General features: G+C 38.8%; 2 protein-coding genes across 3 annotated transcripts; both read right to left on the bottom strand.

Moving 5' to 3' along the window:
* Positions 1–4,011: 4,011 nt before the first annotated feature.
* Positions 4,012–6,836, bottom strand: LOC145500523 (kelch-like protein 21). The gene has a single exon (XM_081480053.1). The coding sequence runs from the start codon at positions 5,797–5,799 to the stop codon at positions 4,015–4,017; it is 1,785 nt and encodes a 594-aa protein (XP_081336179.1). The 5' UTR covers positions 5,800–6,836; the 3' UTR covers positions 4,012–4,014.
* Positions 6,837–7,116: 280 nt separating this feature from the next.
* On the bottom strand, positions 7,117–13,078 carry LOC145500433 (synaptotagmin-3-like). Of its 2 annotated transcripts, XM_081479952.1 has the most exons (4): positions 12,992–13,078; positions 12,389–12,796; positions 10,172–10,325; positions 7,117–8,625 (listed from the first exon to the last, which is right to left on the bottom strand). In XM_081479952.1, the coding sequence occupies exons 2-4, from the start codon at positions 12,749–12,751 to the stop codon at positions 8,312–8,314; spliced, it is 831 nt and encodes a 276-aa protein (XP_081336078.1). In that variant the 5' UTR covers positions 12,752–12,796; positions 12,992–13,078; the 3' UTR covers positions 7,117–8,311. The 2 variants fall into 2 exon arrangements, with proteins under 2 accessions (XP_081336078.1, XP_081336077.1); XM_081479951.1 differs by lacking the exon at positions 12,992–13,078 and having other exon boundaries at positions 12,389–12,916.
* Positions 13,079–15,241: the final 2,163 nt, after the last annotated feature.

The following is a 15,241-nucleotide window of genomic DNA, read 5'->3' on the forward strand; positions in this document are numbered from 1 at the left end:
GCAAACAATGAAAGGAAATAAAAGAGTATATGTCGTCCTAAGAAACGCCTTAATTATAATGTTATATTAATTAAAGTTTAACATTTAAGGACACCAAATTTCTGCGGGGCAACTTTCTTGAACAGCGGCTAGTAATCAAACCCATTCCGTTTTAAGTGGTATCTTTTAGAGGTCTAATGAAGCTCAAGCAACGTCAACATTAGTCTCCTTTAAGAGTTAAATTCAAATTTTCCGACGAGCATCCCTGACCTTTTCATATGGGAGTTTCCCCCCGGGGTTCCAAATGTGTAACAAGAAGTGAAGGAGTGATGGAGTAAAATCGCTTTACCACTACAGCTTGGAAAATAATATTTTCCAAGTTAAAATGAGATCAGGGACCCGTTTCTCGAAGGTCCCGAAAACATTTTCGCACCCGGAATGCGCGCGGAAAGCCGTAGCAAAATCTTAAACCTTATGATTACAGAGCTGTTTTATTCACATATTCTTAATATGAACAGAGGTTCCATTCCGTACAGGAAGCTTCAGGCGTATACACCGCTCTGTCTTCAAATACCGATTAACCAAAAATGGCTTTTCGGCCCCGAAAAGTTTCTGGGGCTTTAGAGACACAGGCCCCAGGTTCGATAAGGTTCACGGGAAAACCCGTGGGAAAGGCTTAGGCTCAATTATCAGTCGCTGTTCCGGAAAACAGCTGGCGCACCTCTAACGAAGAGAGTGGATATCGAGCCTGCAAAATGAATTTGCTTCAATATGACTGGGTTAACTTAGTTGCTAAATATTTTTAGTATACGCGAACAACATGAAAATACGTCCTCCTTCCAGAAACTGGAGACTTGCTAGGGATCAAGGAAAAGTAGTCAGTATATTATCAACAGACATGTCTAAGGCGTTTGATTCTCTCCACCCACCGCTACTATTGAGCAAGTTTCGGGCATACGGTTCTCGAGAGAATACCGTACAACTGCTAAATAGCTACCTCACAGACCGGAAATATCGAGTTAAGATCGGTCGTCACGTCAGTTCGAGTCGACTGGTAAACCGCGGCTGTCCACAAGGCTCCGCCCTTGGCCCGCTGCTATGGAACATTTTTCAAAATGATCTACCCTATGGCCTCAATGCGAAATTGCCGATGTACGCAGATGATCACCAAATTTATCATATCGGGGACGACCAGAGAGCCGTTACATCGCAACTCAAGGAGAGTGCTAATTTTGCTACAAATTGGTACGGCTCAAATCTCTTAGCCGGGAATATCAAGAAGTACCAAGCCATGAACATCGGCTTTAGTCAGAGCAACGGTAACATCCATGTAAACGGAGAGGAAATCAAGACCACGGATAATCTTCAGCTTTTAGGCGTGACACTAGACTCCGATCTTAGTTTCTCCGACCACATAAATCTAAGCTGTAAAAAAGCTAGTCAAAGAATAGGCGTTTTAATGAGATTAAGAAACCTAATTCCTACGCAGTCAAAACTAACATTGTTCAAATGCGCCATTTTACCCTACGTTACCTACTGTCACTTAGTATGGCACTTTTGTAAAGCTAGCGATACTAGAAAACTGGAGAGAATACAAGAAAGAGGCCTCAGAACAGTTTTTAAGGACAACAGCTCAAGCTATAATCAACTGCTCGCGAGGGCCGGTCTGCCCACATTACTTAATAGACGACTTCAAGACCTCTCTACTTTGATGTACAAAGTTAAACATAAGTTATGCCCCTATTATCTCTGTGATTTTTTCAGCAATAACCCTAGTACGTATAACTTAAGACAATCTGACTTTACAATGCCAAGGTTTAACTCGGTGAAATATGGTAAGCACTCGATCAGATATCTAGGACCCAAATTGTGGTCAAAATTACCAAAGAGCATGAGAGAGGCCACATCTCTCAGCACTTTTAAGACGAACATCAGAAATCTCAACAATCTTGATGCATTATTAGATGATGGCTGCAGAGGCTGTCCGCTCTGCTCCTCCTAAAGAATTTTTTTAAGTATGTATTATTGTATTATAAAATCCACTGTACATAGTCTCATAACATATTTTAACTTGGATTTAAATTTTACTATTGTAAATAGCTATAGGTTTTTTGTTTTGTTTTGTTTTGTTTTTTTATGTATTTTCTTCTAATTTAACTCGGTTTTGTTATGTCCCCGTATTAGTAGGGGAGTTTTTCCCCAGCTAGGTGGTTGATGACATTCTTAATAAAGTTTCTATCTATCTATCTATCTAAGCTAAAGGTCTCTACAGTGGGGTTCGGTAACGAGGGAAGACTTGCGGTCAAACGATTCGGCTTTGAAAGAAACGATTCGAGAGGAATCGTGCGAATTGAGTGGAATCGTTACAATTTGTCATCCCCATTATTTGCTTCCCCGAGTCGACGTCCGTTGAGACGATTCGACTTTGCAACACACGATTCGCGACGAGTCGTGCGAATCGAATCGAATCGTTAATAGATCGTTTTCACGTGACGTCATCACTTTCTAAAATCCAAAACGAAAGAGCCACCAAAGTTTTTGTCCTCATCAGGCACAAGAGGCGGTATATTTATATCTGTTTACAATTTTACAGCTCAATAGCGTACTTCGTTTGGAATCCAGAGCATTTTGAATTTCAGGGTTATGGAGATGCGTGACACAAGGCTATGATCGAGTTTGTCGGAAAATATATACTTATCCCATGATTTTGAGCCTTTTTAGAAATTAAAGCATTAGGAAAAGTGCTTATGTAAATGTTTGTTTGATCAGTACTGATAATCAGTCGCCTAGATAGCCAAAGTAAGTTCCAGATGTTTACACTATTTTCCGGCTGCCATATTGGTGTACCCCGGAGGTACACCAACATGGCGTTTTCATACTGGGCTCTGTAAATACCGGCGAAACATTTCGACGAATATCTGAAGTTTGGGGAAACGCACAGGCCTAAAACTTGGAGAAGTGGCTTATTTAGTTATCTTCTATAACATCATAATTTCACAGCTTTTTCCACTGGATGGTTTTCGATTTATTTTTTTATTGCGTGACAGTGAAAACGATCTATAATTTGAGACTGTTCAGACGATTCGAATTTGCAGAAGACGATTCGCGACGAAACGTGCGAACCGAGTCAAATCGTTAACAATTTGATACTCCTGTTATTGCCTACTTCCGTTCAGACGATTTGACTCTGTAGGAGACAATTCGCGACGAATCGTGCGAATCGAGTCGAGTCGTTAACAGTTTGACACCCTTGTTATTGTCTCCGCGAGTCGACTACCGTTCAGACGACTCGACTCTGCAGGAGACGATTCGCGACGAATCGTGTGATTCGACTTCCGGTGAGGCAATTCGACTTTGCAGGAGAACATTCGCGAGGAATCGAGTCGAATCGTGAAGTACCTCAGACGAATCGACTCAGTTTGTTGTCATGTTTTAAGAACGAGGAAGGTTCTTATGACCATTTTCTCATAGGTCTTAGTGTCACGTGGTACGTATCGACTCCGTGTGAATCGAGTCGTATCGTCAAGTACCTCAGACGAATCGACTGAAGTTTGTTGTCAAGTTTTAAGAACGAGGAAGGTTCCCATATCATTATTTCACGGGGCTTGACTTCCGGTGGTGCGGATCGACTTCGATCGAGTCGAGTGTGAAAAAAACTGTTGATTCATTGCTTGTTCCCATTTTGCTGGTGTTCTTTAGTTTAAAAAGACGCTTCATGATCATCATTACTAATGATACAATAGAACATCTTTTGGCAGACTGGGAGTGATTGTGGCTCCACGTAAAATAAATGTACTCGCTAAGAGTTTTAATTCGTTGATTTGCAATATTTCTTTTGTCCACCTTTTTTTCGTTTTATTTATTTAAACGTAAACGCAGTCCAACTCATTTTCATGAAAGAAAGGGAATTGGGAAACGAGATATTCCATGGGCATGGTCTATGTTTGTTGTTGTTGTTTACGTTAGTTATGGCTGTTTTGGCTTAAAAATCCATCAGAGATGCCGTTTGCACCCACTTCATAGGTCATGTCCTGGTTACATGAAAGAGCATGTGCGCGAACCACTGGACTTTGTTTTAGCTGCATGAGAAGACTCGACAGATGAATCATAATTGAGGTTATTCATAACCCCATTAAAGAGTAGCACGGAACAACCGCTCACTGAGATAAAAGTTGATCCCTCACTAATCTTCTCAAAGGTCATTGTGGTCGTCTTCTTCCATTCGTCATTTTCTTCATCATACGATTCAACGGTAAATTTGTCACTTTCGGAAGTACAGGGTTCTCCCAGTCCACCCAACACGTACAACTTTTCAGCCAGGCACACCATACTGCCCAACATTCGGGGTACGTTCAGACTGGCAATAACCTCCCATTCGTTTAGCGGTATTTTGTACAACTCGCAAGATCGCAAAACACTACAGTCCGAACCAATTCCGCCCGCGATGAAAATCTTATCGTGCACAGCGGAACCAAAGGCACGGCGTCTCGCCTCGTCTATGTCTTGCAATTTTTCCCAAGTGTTCTCTTTGATATCAAATCTTTCCACGTCAGATAGATTGTCAAACTTTTGAACATATCCTGCGCTAGAGAGTTCACGTTTTCGACCACCAATAGCATAAATAAGTTGCCTGGCAGGTACAATGCAAACTTGGTCCTTCTGGCCCAAGTCAAACGCTGCAAAAGATTTCCATGAATTTGAATCGAAGTCGTATTTCCTGGTAATTGTTTCAGATACGATCTGATCACTCTCAATGACGTAAATCTCTCCATGAGCTGCAAATACTTGCTGTTCTTGTCTGCGATGAAAATCAGTCCTTACTTGTGGCTTAACGGGCCATTCCGTTGTTGTTAATGGCACCCATTTATTGAAAAGAGGTTCATACCGTTGTGAATCGTTCAATTCTTGGGCAATTGCGAAAAGTTTGCCCCGACACGAAACCAGATTTACAGACTCTGATTGCACATCAGGTAATTTCTGCCATTTATCGTCACCTGGGCAATGACACAAGACTCTCATCTGTCTACAGGCCACTATCGCATGTGATTGTAGTGACCTCCTTGGTAACTGTTGCCATGGAAAATCACAGTCAACTTTACCTTCAAGCCATCTTAGCGCCTGCGTCACACAATCTAAGCACTTAGCATCTTCTTTGACAAGAGAGTTTGTGGCGATAGACCTGGACAAATAGTCACGCGACACAAACATAAGTCTGACGTGACGAAATAACTCTTTGAATTCTCTCATTCTATGCCTTGTGTTCTGAGAAGTCCATTGTACTATAATCTTGAAAATATCTTCTTCATTGTTGATAACTATTTCGTCGCTTGAAATCCAGTTTTCAATTTCTTGGCTTGACAGATCCAGAAATTCTTTCGACTGGGCAACGTTAGCGAAATTTGACTCAACGTAACTGTGTACTTTTGCAACCAATTCGTTGCAATGATGCTCTTTAGCAAAATAAAAGATTGAAATGCAGTTGGAAATGCAGAGTCTTTTTTCTAAACATTGCTCAGAAATGATCCTCAGGCTTGGAAGAAGCAGATAATCCGCGGCAACAATTAATCCTTTGGCGTTTTCCACACTGTTTATCTGTGCACGGCCATAGTAGATAAACTTCAGGATGATTTCCATAAGTGGTGCGGATATCGTGTGAAGTCGAATGATCCCGTCTCTGCTTTCGTCCGTGCCACTTTCCAACCGTTTTTCAAAAAAATAACTCGCCTTTAGAAGGGCATCTCTACGAGCCATAAACACTGTCTCGTCTTTGGCAATCAAAGTAACATAGATCGGTTGAGCAGCGCTGACGTTTTGCATCATGTTGCATTGAATTCTACATCTTCACGGCATTCTTCGACCATGGCAGTTTGAGAACCGGTAACATGACGTTCTGAGAGCTCCACTCTCACTAAAGACCAACCATGTGCTATATCAGTTTAAACACAAGTTTGGCAAGCGAGCTCTTAAATTACATGGTTTGATATTTCCAGTATTCGCGGACAAACAACGCGTCGATCCAATATCAGGTCTCATGAATGTCAAAATACTTAATTATCAATTCAGTGTTTATTGTTGTTTTTAGAGTACAGACTAACAGTTAAGATCACACAATATTGGGTGCTACACAGGTTTCATTTATCGGCAACCACCACCAGTTTCCATTATTAGCCAACGCATTTAGACGTCTTGGATTCTTTATCCTTTAGAGGCATTTCCGGCAAGTTTAAGTTTCACAATGTCAATAGCGAGAATTAAAACACAGTAAATATCGATGTTACTAATTAATGTTGGTCTGATGACGCGCGTCTATTGTTTCTAGAGTTTTGTTTTGTGATTTATAGTGATAGGAACCTACACAACACTGAAGACAAACAATGGAAGAAAAATATGAGGTTCATTTTTGCGCTTTGTGGTAAGTGTTTTCGTTTTTGAATAATTGTTGCCCACGGCTTCATGATTAAAACTATTGACATCAACGATTGCTTGACACAATGACTGGCTACCCCCAGCACTGAAGCGATACTGAAGGTACAAAAGCCGCTAATAGCGTCAATTGACGTAATGGCGCACTTTCGATCTTCTAGTAGTGTTTCTCCGGTGGGACTACCATTTAAAAAGGACAGGGTACTCGTCGCACCTTTTAGGAGTTAAAAACTGGTTTTGGTACCCGTTAAGTTGTTCAGCCTTAAAACGTCCACACAGGAAGCTTTTGCGGTGCAATCCAATCCCTTTTATATGGTTTATATGGGCATAATTATTGTCGTGTATTTCTAGGAATAAATTCACATTCGATTTTGCTTATCGCTTTTTATAAAATTGTAAGCGGCGTAGGAATTTTAATATAAGTACCACAACATTAAAACTAACACAAGCTGTAGGACTGACAGCCTTTTTAGTGAGATTAAGTCTTCGCAAATTCCAATTCGGCTAACACTTCCAATTTCATTTTAATTTATTCGTGAAAATGCACCTGTGCTTGAACTGGTTTATGAAAATATAATTTAACATACACTTTCAACAAACTAGTACAGAGATGAAAGGTTCTCGCCTAAAATTCTCCACATATTATTTCGCTATATTCCATCCTTAATAATTTCTCGTTTTCGCATAAATTTCGAAAGTGTGTTTAGTTGTCGTTGCTTCTATATGTACGATACCAGATCACAAACAGTATTCCTTACACTGGCATATTTTAGCAAGACGTTACGAAAATCAGTGGCGAATTCGAAAGGCCTTGTGAACATGAAAGTTCACAAGGAAACCGCCATTTGTCCTTTCCACTGTACCAAAATCTCTCTGTCAATGCGAGGCAACTCGAAGCAATGCGAGGCTACCAATACGGCGGCCCGGCCTCAGTGAATAGACGTCTAAAATCAAAAATAAACAAAAGGATGGCCTCAAAAACAAGTATTAAGAATTTAGGATTTGTAAGATTACCTGATAACGCAGAAGCATCAAAACACAAGGCCCACCGTTTGACTAAAATATGCATGGAATTTTCGTAACAATTCAGTGAATAGAAGGCAAGTTTTAAGTGGCAGTTTTTTTGTTAAGCCTGTCCACAGGCCCTGTATTTTGTTTTGAGTTCGTCGAGATTGCAAGAAAAACTATTAAGCGCAGGGGATTTGAAAAAGCCCGAACGCAAGGAGGTGCTCGCATCACTCTCGCACTGGAAAATAAAATAACTCTTATCTAAAAATAAACGTCTGTGGGCAGGCTAGTTTTTGTTGTTCATATCTATTCATTGGGCTTAGCTTTGGCGGGACTATAACGTCCAGTAACAAAAGATTGTTGCGCGCGGGGTAGCGGGAAGAAAGGGGCGGTGTCGAGTGTTAGCTACAATAGACCAATTTCAATATATTAAAATTCAGCCTAATACAATAGACCTCAGCACGAGGTCTAGGGAATAAACCTTACACTGCTCTGTAGTTGTTCCCCAGAGCCTCGTGCTGAGGTCTATTGTTTCAGGATGAATTTGAATATATCGAAATTGGTCTATTACACTAATATTTCAAACATGAGACCATCAGTTGATACGATCCAGAGACTCATTCAGCTTTCAGTGCTTCTTTTACTTTAGTCTTGACGGTTTTTGTGTGTTTGTTTTCCATTTTACTGTATATTTACATCCCTGTTGATGCATAGGTAATGTGTCAATATTGCTTCCAATGCGCAATTGCCAAATGTCCAAATTATAAATTATCGCTCACTCGTTTGTCTTTATTGAATTAAATACTGGTCCAGTTATCAAAACAGTATTTTCACTGTTGACAAGTTTCAAATCAATCTTCACAAGTACGTGAAAAAATAATGGCAACCTCCTCCGTCTTATCTAGCACCAAAGAGTATGCCATCTGTTGACGGTCTTCCCTGGACACGTGATGACTTCTATCCAATGAGAACGCAATGACGAATCACCAGACTCGTCACGTGTGTCCGCGTGCCCAATCAGGTGGTCTGCATTGATTACGTATTTACAACAATGCATTGCGGTCAATCGTAAGGACAGTTGGCGCAGGTTCAAAGATGTGACATCGAGGGCGTAATTTTCGTAGAATAGCACGTCGGTACTTCCTTTCTTTTTGGATGTTCGATGTGATTGCAAGTGCCTTGGTCCGCTATGTAGAGAAACGGTTATGTACAAGTCTGTAATTGAAAAATAACATAGGATGGGTTCATTCAGCCGACATTCAGATTATGTCAACAATCTATGACAAAGCTCTCGAGCCTAGTCAGTTCACACTAGCATAAATTGTACTAAATTTTGCTAGAAATGCAATATTTTACATTTCATCTAGATTTTTGACTAGCTTCTATAGCCTAATGAGCAATGTTTTACTTTACGGCATGCACATAAGCTAAAATTAAAAATTTGGACTTGCTTTATTTTTTGGTAATGCGTTGCGATTTTTATCCTGCCTCCTTTTCCTTTACCTTTCCTCTCTCTTTCTTTTCTCGCTGTCTTATACTCTTTACTTCCTCTCTATCAGCTGCAAATGTTTTGGCACTGACCGTTCAAAAGACCGGCAAATGAGTCATTAATCAATTATGGGGTAATGGCCATTTTTACCAGCAATTTTGCGCCAACAATTGAACATTTGTTTTTCCAGTAGCTCTGTCAGCATTCAGTCGATTTTCAAAATTGACAAACCTATGGAAAGCTCTTTCTCTTCTGAATTAGTTTTTTACCAAAACAATCTGCTGACGTAGGAATTAGTTCTTTGTTTGCCCCTTCAAGTGTTGTCTGGGGACAACACTGGGCGTGAAAGGGTTAAAGCCTGATAATAATATAATAATAATAATAATTATTATAATAATAATAATAATAATAATAATAATAATAGTAATAATAAGGTTATTCCAGTGGTAGTGGGAGCATTGGGATCAATACCACTGAGATTGAATGACAATCTGAGAGCCATTGAGGTGGGCATTCCTGTTGGACTGATCCAGAGATGTGCATTGTTGGGGTCGGCAAGAATTCTTAGAAAGGTGCTGGAGATGTAGAAAGAAGAGAAAAAGCAAACAAGGGCTGTTTCTTGGCTTCCATAGGCAACTTATTGTTGCCCGGAGCCAATGACGAAACCAGCTTCAATATCATCAATAGCTGTGCGAATCTTTAATAATAATAATAATAATAATAATAATAAAAAGGTTCTTATTGCGCATTTAGAATTCTCAATGCGCTTACAATTGCATATGATTAAAAAGAGTAAAAAGACACGCATAACTTCTCGCAGAAATGTTATTAGCAACGACCATATGGTTAGTGCTGTTTTCATTGCTTCTTGGCTAGTTTTGCCGCTTAGAGAAAGGAAGAATTCTATGCAGTTTAGTTAAATCATACAATTGTATTATATTTACAAATTTTTAAGACACAAAATTATATTCTTTACAAATTCTCAGCCTCGGGTTTATTCTTATTTCTGTTCGGGAAATCACATGATTATATTGCGACACCATCGTTTTCGAGAAGCTCCGCTTTCAAAGAAAAATATATCTTCCGTCCACACTAAAACTCAAAGCCGGCGTTTTCAAATTCCTACGGTCTGAAGAGCGCTTTCGAAAAGCTGCCTCTCCATGACAGGTTAGTGTAAACGGAAGGCCTAAACGTAGAAATAAGATGAGTTTTCAAATTCTTCCGGCGTAGTGCATGGACGCTACCTCAGTAATAAGTATAAGATCAGATCACCTGAACAGCTGACGCCACATCTATCCTGTCGTTTTCCTTCCCGCGCCTTGCAGCAGAGGTTTCGGGCTTTTACAATGTGCACCTTCATTCGACTTGTCGCTTTGTCAAACGACAAAGACACATTCACCTCTCCAGCTGGAAATTTTGGGAATACCTACGAGCAATATAAAGAATAAATCCACTGAGACACGCGTAGTATTATTATTTGTTGAAATTTCCAACAAGTCGGTTAAGGAGCTAAATCACTGTACAGTAAAACCCGTGCGTGAGAACCTACACTTTCTGAAGTCTGGCTAAATTGGTTCCAGTATTTTGGGGTAGTTATTGGCGATTGAGGCTGGGTAGGTTCTTAATTAGGTTCTTAATTTCTATGAAGGAGATACAATTGTTGATTTCCAGAAAAAAAAAATAAATAGACTTGGGTTTGGTCTTTATAGATACAGGAATTTTTCACAACTTTATTATTATCAGCTTCTTATAAATAAATCTGCAATTTCAAAGTCACACTCCTTAATTGGTTAACGTGTTTATCATAATTTAACTGTAACCCACATATAAAAAACTGGTTGATCTTGCTTGGCTTAAGTATTTTGAGTTATTCTGGTTGCGTACAAAAGGTTACAAAATTAACTTGACATTGGAGGAAACCTGGCATGGCGATTTACTAAGATACAAAAACACAAAAGAGGTAAAAATAAACCATAAAGGAACAAGGATGGAGAAGATTAACACGGATTAGAAAGGACGAACTTAAAACATTTAGCCCGTAAACTGTTCAAGATGACGTACCTGCTTTTATTCTTTTAGACCAGAATGGAAAGGCAATAAGTGCACATGTCCGCGCTGACTTCAACGGTTTAAGTAAAAGCTGCTCAACATTACGGATCGGATTCATCTGAATTTATCTTTGTGGGAACAATTTGGTATGACATGTACCGTATTTTGACAACTATGCTTTTTTTTTGATTTTGGAATTTTCTCGAGCTCGTTTTTATCAGTAAAAGCTTGTAAAATTCGACTCAGTGTGGTCATTCTTACATTTTGTTTTATTGTTTCTGATTACTTTTGAGTCACTGTTTCTGGTTATCAGACTTTTATTAAAAATGACGGCTGCTTGAACTTCGTGACGTTTTACAACTTGATAGGATGCCACCTTTCATGTCGGTCACCTCAAAGGAAACTTTTTGCACGTACTATAACCCCCTGAAGTTTAATTATCGCTACTTAAATATTGTTGAAGTCACCGAAGAGGGCGGAACTTTTTTAATATAACACGCCGGCTGTGCGACACAAACATACAACGGACTCTCGTGCACATGGTAAACTTGTACAATCCTCCATTTAAGCCTCGTCCAAACTACGCCGGCAGAGAAATTTGAAAACGCATCTTTATTTCTACGGATAGACCAACCGACCACACTAATCTGTCGTGAAAACGGAGCTTTTCGAAAACGCTCTTCAAACCGGAGAAATTTGAAAACGCCTGCTTTGCGTTTTAGAGTGGACGGTTAACACTCGATGACATCGCCTCCTGACATCGCCATACAAATGTGAGTTTTCTCAAACACAGTGAATCCAAAATGACCTGTGATTGTTACGTTTTCAAATTTCTCATGCGTAGCGTGAAAGGAAAACATTTGATGTGTTTTCAGAGTGAAAACACCGTTTTCAAATTTCTCCGGTCTAGTGTGGACGGGTCCCTTGTTCAGCCACTGTTCTTGTTCAATTAACCGTAAAAAAATATACTTTCCTGTTTCCGTTAAAAAAAGTTCAATATCTTTTTTTAAAAAAAGATGAGTTTACAAGGCGCAACATATCTAGTTTTTCTCTTTTTTCTTCATGAAAACATTTAGACTGCATAAGCACATCATCGCGAAATAATTCTATCAAAAGATCGCTGAAAAAGGTGTCTAAGAACTGAATTAAACGTGATTCAGTATTCTAAATCGCAAATGTCATGTCAGTTGGTCGCAGATTTAACTTTTGCTTTCAATCGTAGCTATATATATCTGAAAGTTTTGGTCTACGTGATATTTTTTGGTATTTTATTGCTATACTGTTTGACATAGATTTGCAGTTGTCAGATTTCGACGGAGGAAAAAATAAGAGCTGTCATCGAAACATCCATCCATGTTTATGCATAATTAAGCTTAAAAGATACCTATTTTTAAAAACAAATGAAATAAAATAATCCATGGCTTCTGTAACTTCGCTTACCTGCCCTGCTAGCGTCCCTAAATCGTTTTCCACAACGCTACCTTTGATTCTGGGTAAATTATTATTTTCCGTGCCATCTCCGCGAATCGACTTATCAGCCGATATACTGGCGTTTTCAGAACTCTCTAAATGAAGTCTTTTGAGAGCCTTATCTGCGCCAGAGATTTTCTGTTTTGTGTTTCTTGGTCTGTTGATTGCGTCTGCTTGGAAACTCGTCGGTTGAACCGGCAACATTTCGGTTTTCGGTGAAATTGTCAGTTGTTTCTGATTTTTGCGATGTCCTGTTGTTTCCATCCATTCAAACCAGGTTTCTTCGTCTTCTTCATCACGAAATACTGATGTTGTGCCTTGCTTATTCCCCATGATCACAAACTTCCTTTGAGATCGCTCGAGGTTGCCATCTGAAACCTGAGAGCGAAATTCGATAAAAAATTGAGTCCTTCCACTCACAAAAATTATGGTCATTCAGTGTCCAAGTAACAGCTGCGAAACTTCGCGAAAAGAGAGCGAGAGGTAAACAAAATATAATGCACGGCTTGGATGAATTAAATATTCATGTTTGGCTTAATTTATAGAATTTCAATCAAACGAATAATTACTAACCTTGACAGCTCTAGAGGCATTAGATATTTGTGTTGTCTGAAGGATGGAAACTTAATTTCACCTAGAATGACCAGTATTCAACTCAGAACTTCAATATATTTCATCTAAATTGCTGAGACAATATTTGGCTTGATTGTCTTCGTTTTATGATAACATTAAAAACAAATCAAAATGAGAGATTGAAGACTGAAAGTATTGACAGGAAAAGACATGACATGAGGTGAAAGAATTGTGAATAAAATTAAACGAAATCGAAAGCCTTAAATAGACTTATTTGCATTCATTTTTATTTTTTCACTTCCCAAACTCTATTTCTTTATATTTTTATTGTTAATTTTTATTTCCTTTCTATGAAAAGGTTGTGATTTTGCTGGGAGTGAAACAAAAATTTTAAAATGCCTTTTGTTTTTTTTTTTCTACAGCAAGTCACTCCTAAACGCATCTAAATTGTACACTCCACATCAATGCGAGGTGTCGACAAGGATTTTTCCAAGTTGAATTAATAAGATTGATTTATTTGTTCCTCTCGTGTGGAAAGTATAATACGTTTTTTACCCAAATTTTCGCCGTAACTATACTATATATGTCGTTAATAATATGTTCCAAGTATTGGCTTTCACGCCTCGTTAGTCTTGGCTTTCCTATGCAAAAGGATAATATCAACAACAAAAAAAGAAAAAGAAAAAAGTGTTTTGCTGACTGTGATTAGCTTTAGGATATCCTAGTACGATACTAATCTCGTGGGTAGACCACATGAAAACAGACAGGAAATTTAATTATTTAAGTGACTGATCATGACCTTCTGAAGCGGGTCGGTACAGCAATATTTCACGGTTTACTTAACTGCTTTGTTTATTGGTTAGCTGCTTGTCTGATTCGTTTATTCATTGGTTCGTTTGTTTACTTGTTCGTTCGTTCGTTCTTTCGTTTGTTTGCTCGTTAGTTCGTTCGTTCGTTCTTTCGTCTCGTTCATTCGCTCGCTCCTCGTTCGTTTTATTATTATTACTATTATTATCATTATTATTATTATTATTCGTGTTATTATTATTTATTGAATATTAGATTTTACTCAACCGTTCAAGGTACTTTGTTCTTTCGTTTGCTTGCTTGTTAGTTCCTTCCTTCCTTCGTTCGTTCGTATGCTCGTTCGTTTATTATTATTGTTATTGTCATTGTCATTGTCATTGTCATTGTCATTGTTATTGTTATTGTTATTATTTATGGAATATTAGGTTTTGCCTAACCGGTAAAGGTACCGGAAAAAACATCAATTACTACTTAATTAATGTCAAAATTATGACAGGAATCAGTTCCATATATATGAAAGAGAGATAATCTCTTCAAAAGCACGTCAAAATTTGTCAAATAGAAATTGAACCGTCAAACTGAAAATTGCAATTGATCAATATAGGTATTTGTTTTGTACATTTAATTTTAAAAGAATAATTTTTAGTCCTTACTATAAAACTAATTGAAACTTTACCTGCCTTTCCCCTATTTAACACGTAAAAAAAAAATAATAACATGTTAAAAAAACTACAGGGGACGCTTTCTTAACGGACATTCCCGTAAGCGGACAGCTCTACTTCCGATTGGCTTCACCGTGGAATATCTCACCTGTCACTTGTATTTTCCTGGTATACTGACACTCACTGTGACCTTAAGACTCGTGTGACACCGAGAAAATACAAGTGACTCGTGAAATATTCCATGGTATACCCCTCGAAAGCGTTGCATAAGTAGTGTGTGTACATTTATCGCCATTATCGCGACATTGCATTGGGCAATGAAATAAAACAAAAATATTTTGATGCCTTGTTGTTATCGTTGTTGTTTTCATTCCTAAGGCTTTAAGCGTTACATGTAACTGGGCAAGGCTCCTGTTAGCGGTCATCTATTCCCTTTCACCTTTTCTGGCCGCTTACGAGAACTTAACCATTCTCGCCTTTTTCGAGTCCCGAGGGAGTCCATCTACGAGAGCTTCCACTGTAGTAATGTTCTAAGATATTTGGTGACGGTTATATAGAATAGTTTTCGGACATCTTTGATGCCCTGTCACCAGCAGTTTAAGAAACCTATCTACAGAAACGCGCAACAAAATATATGTTGCATAAATACTAGATATGCTGAAAATCACGTCTCTTGTCTTTTCAAAACTTCCCGCGTTGGTTGAATGTAAACAACAGCCTTTCGCAGTACCCTCCATGACTGAGCCCTCGATTAAAGTCGTTGCTATGGCAACCACCACAC

This window comes from Orbicella franksi, chromosome 10 (genome assembly GCF_964199315.1).
Source record: "Orbicella franksi chromosome 10, jaOrbFran1.1, whole genome shotgun sequence".
Classification (NCBI taxonomy): Eukaryota; Metazoa; Cnidaria; class Anthozoa; order Scleractinia; family Merulinidae; genus Orbicella; species Orbicella franksi.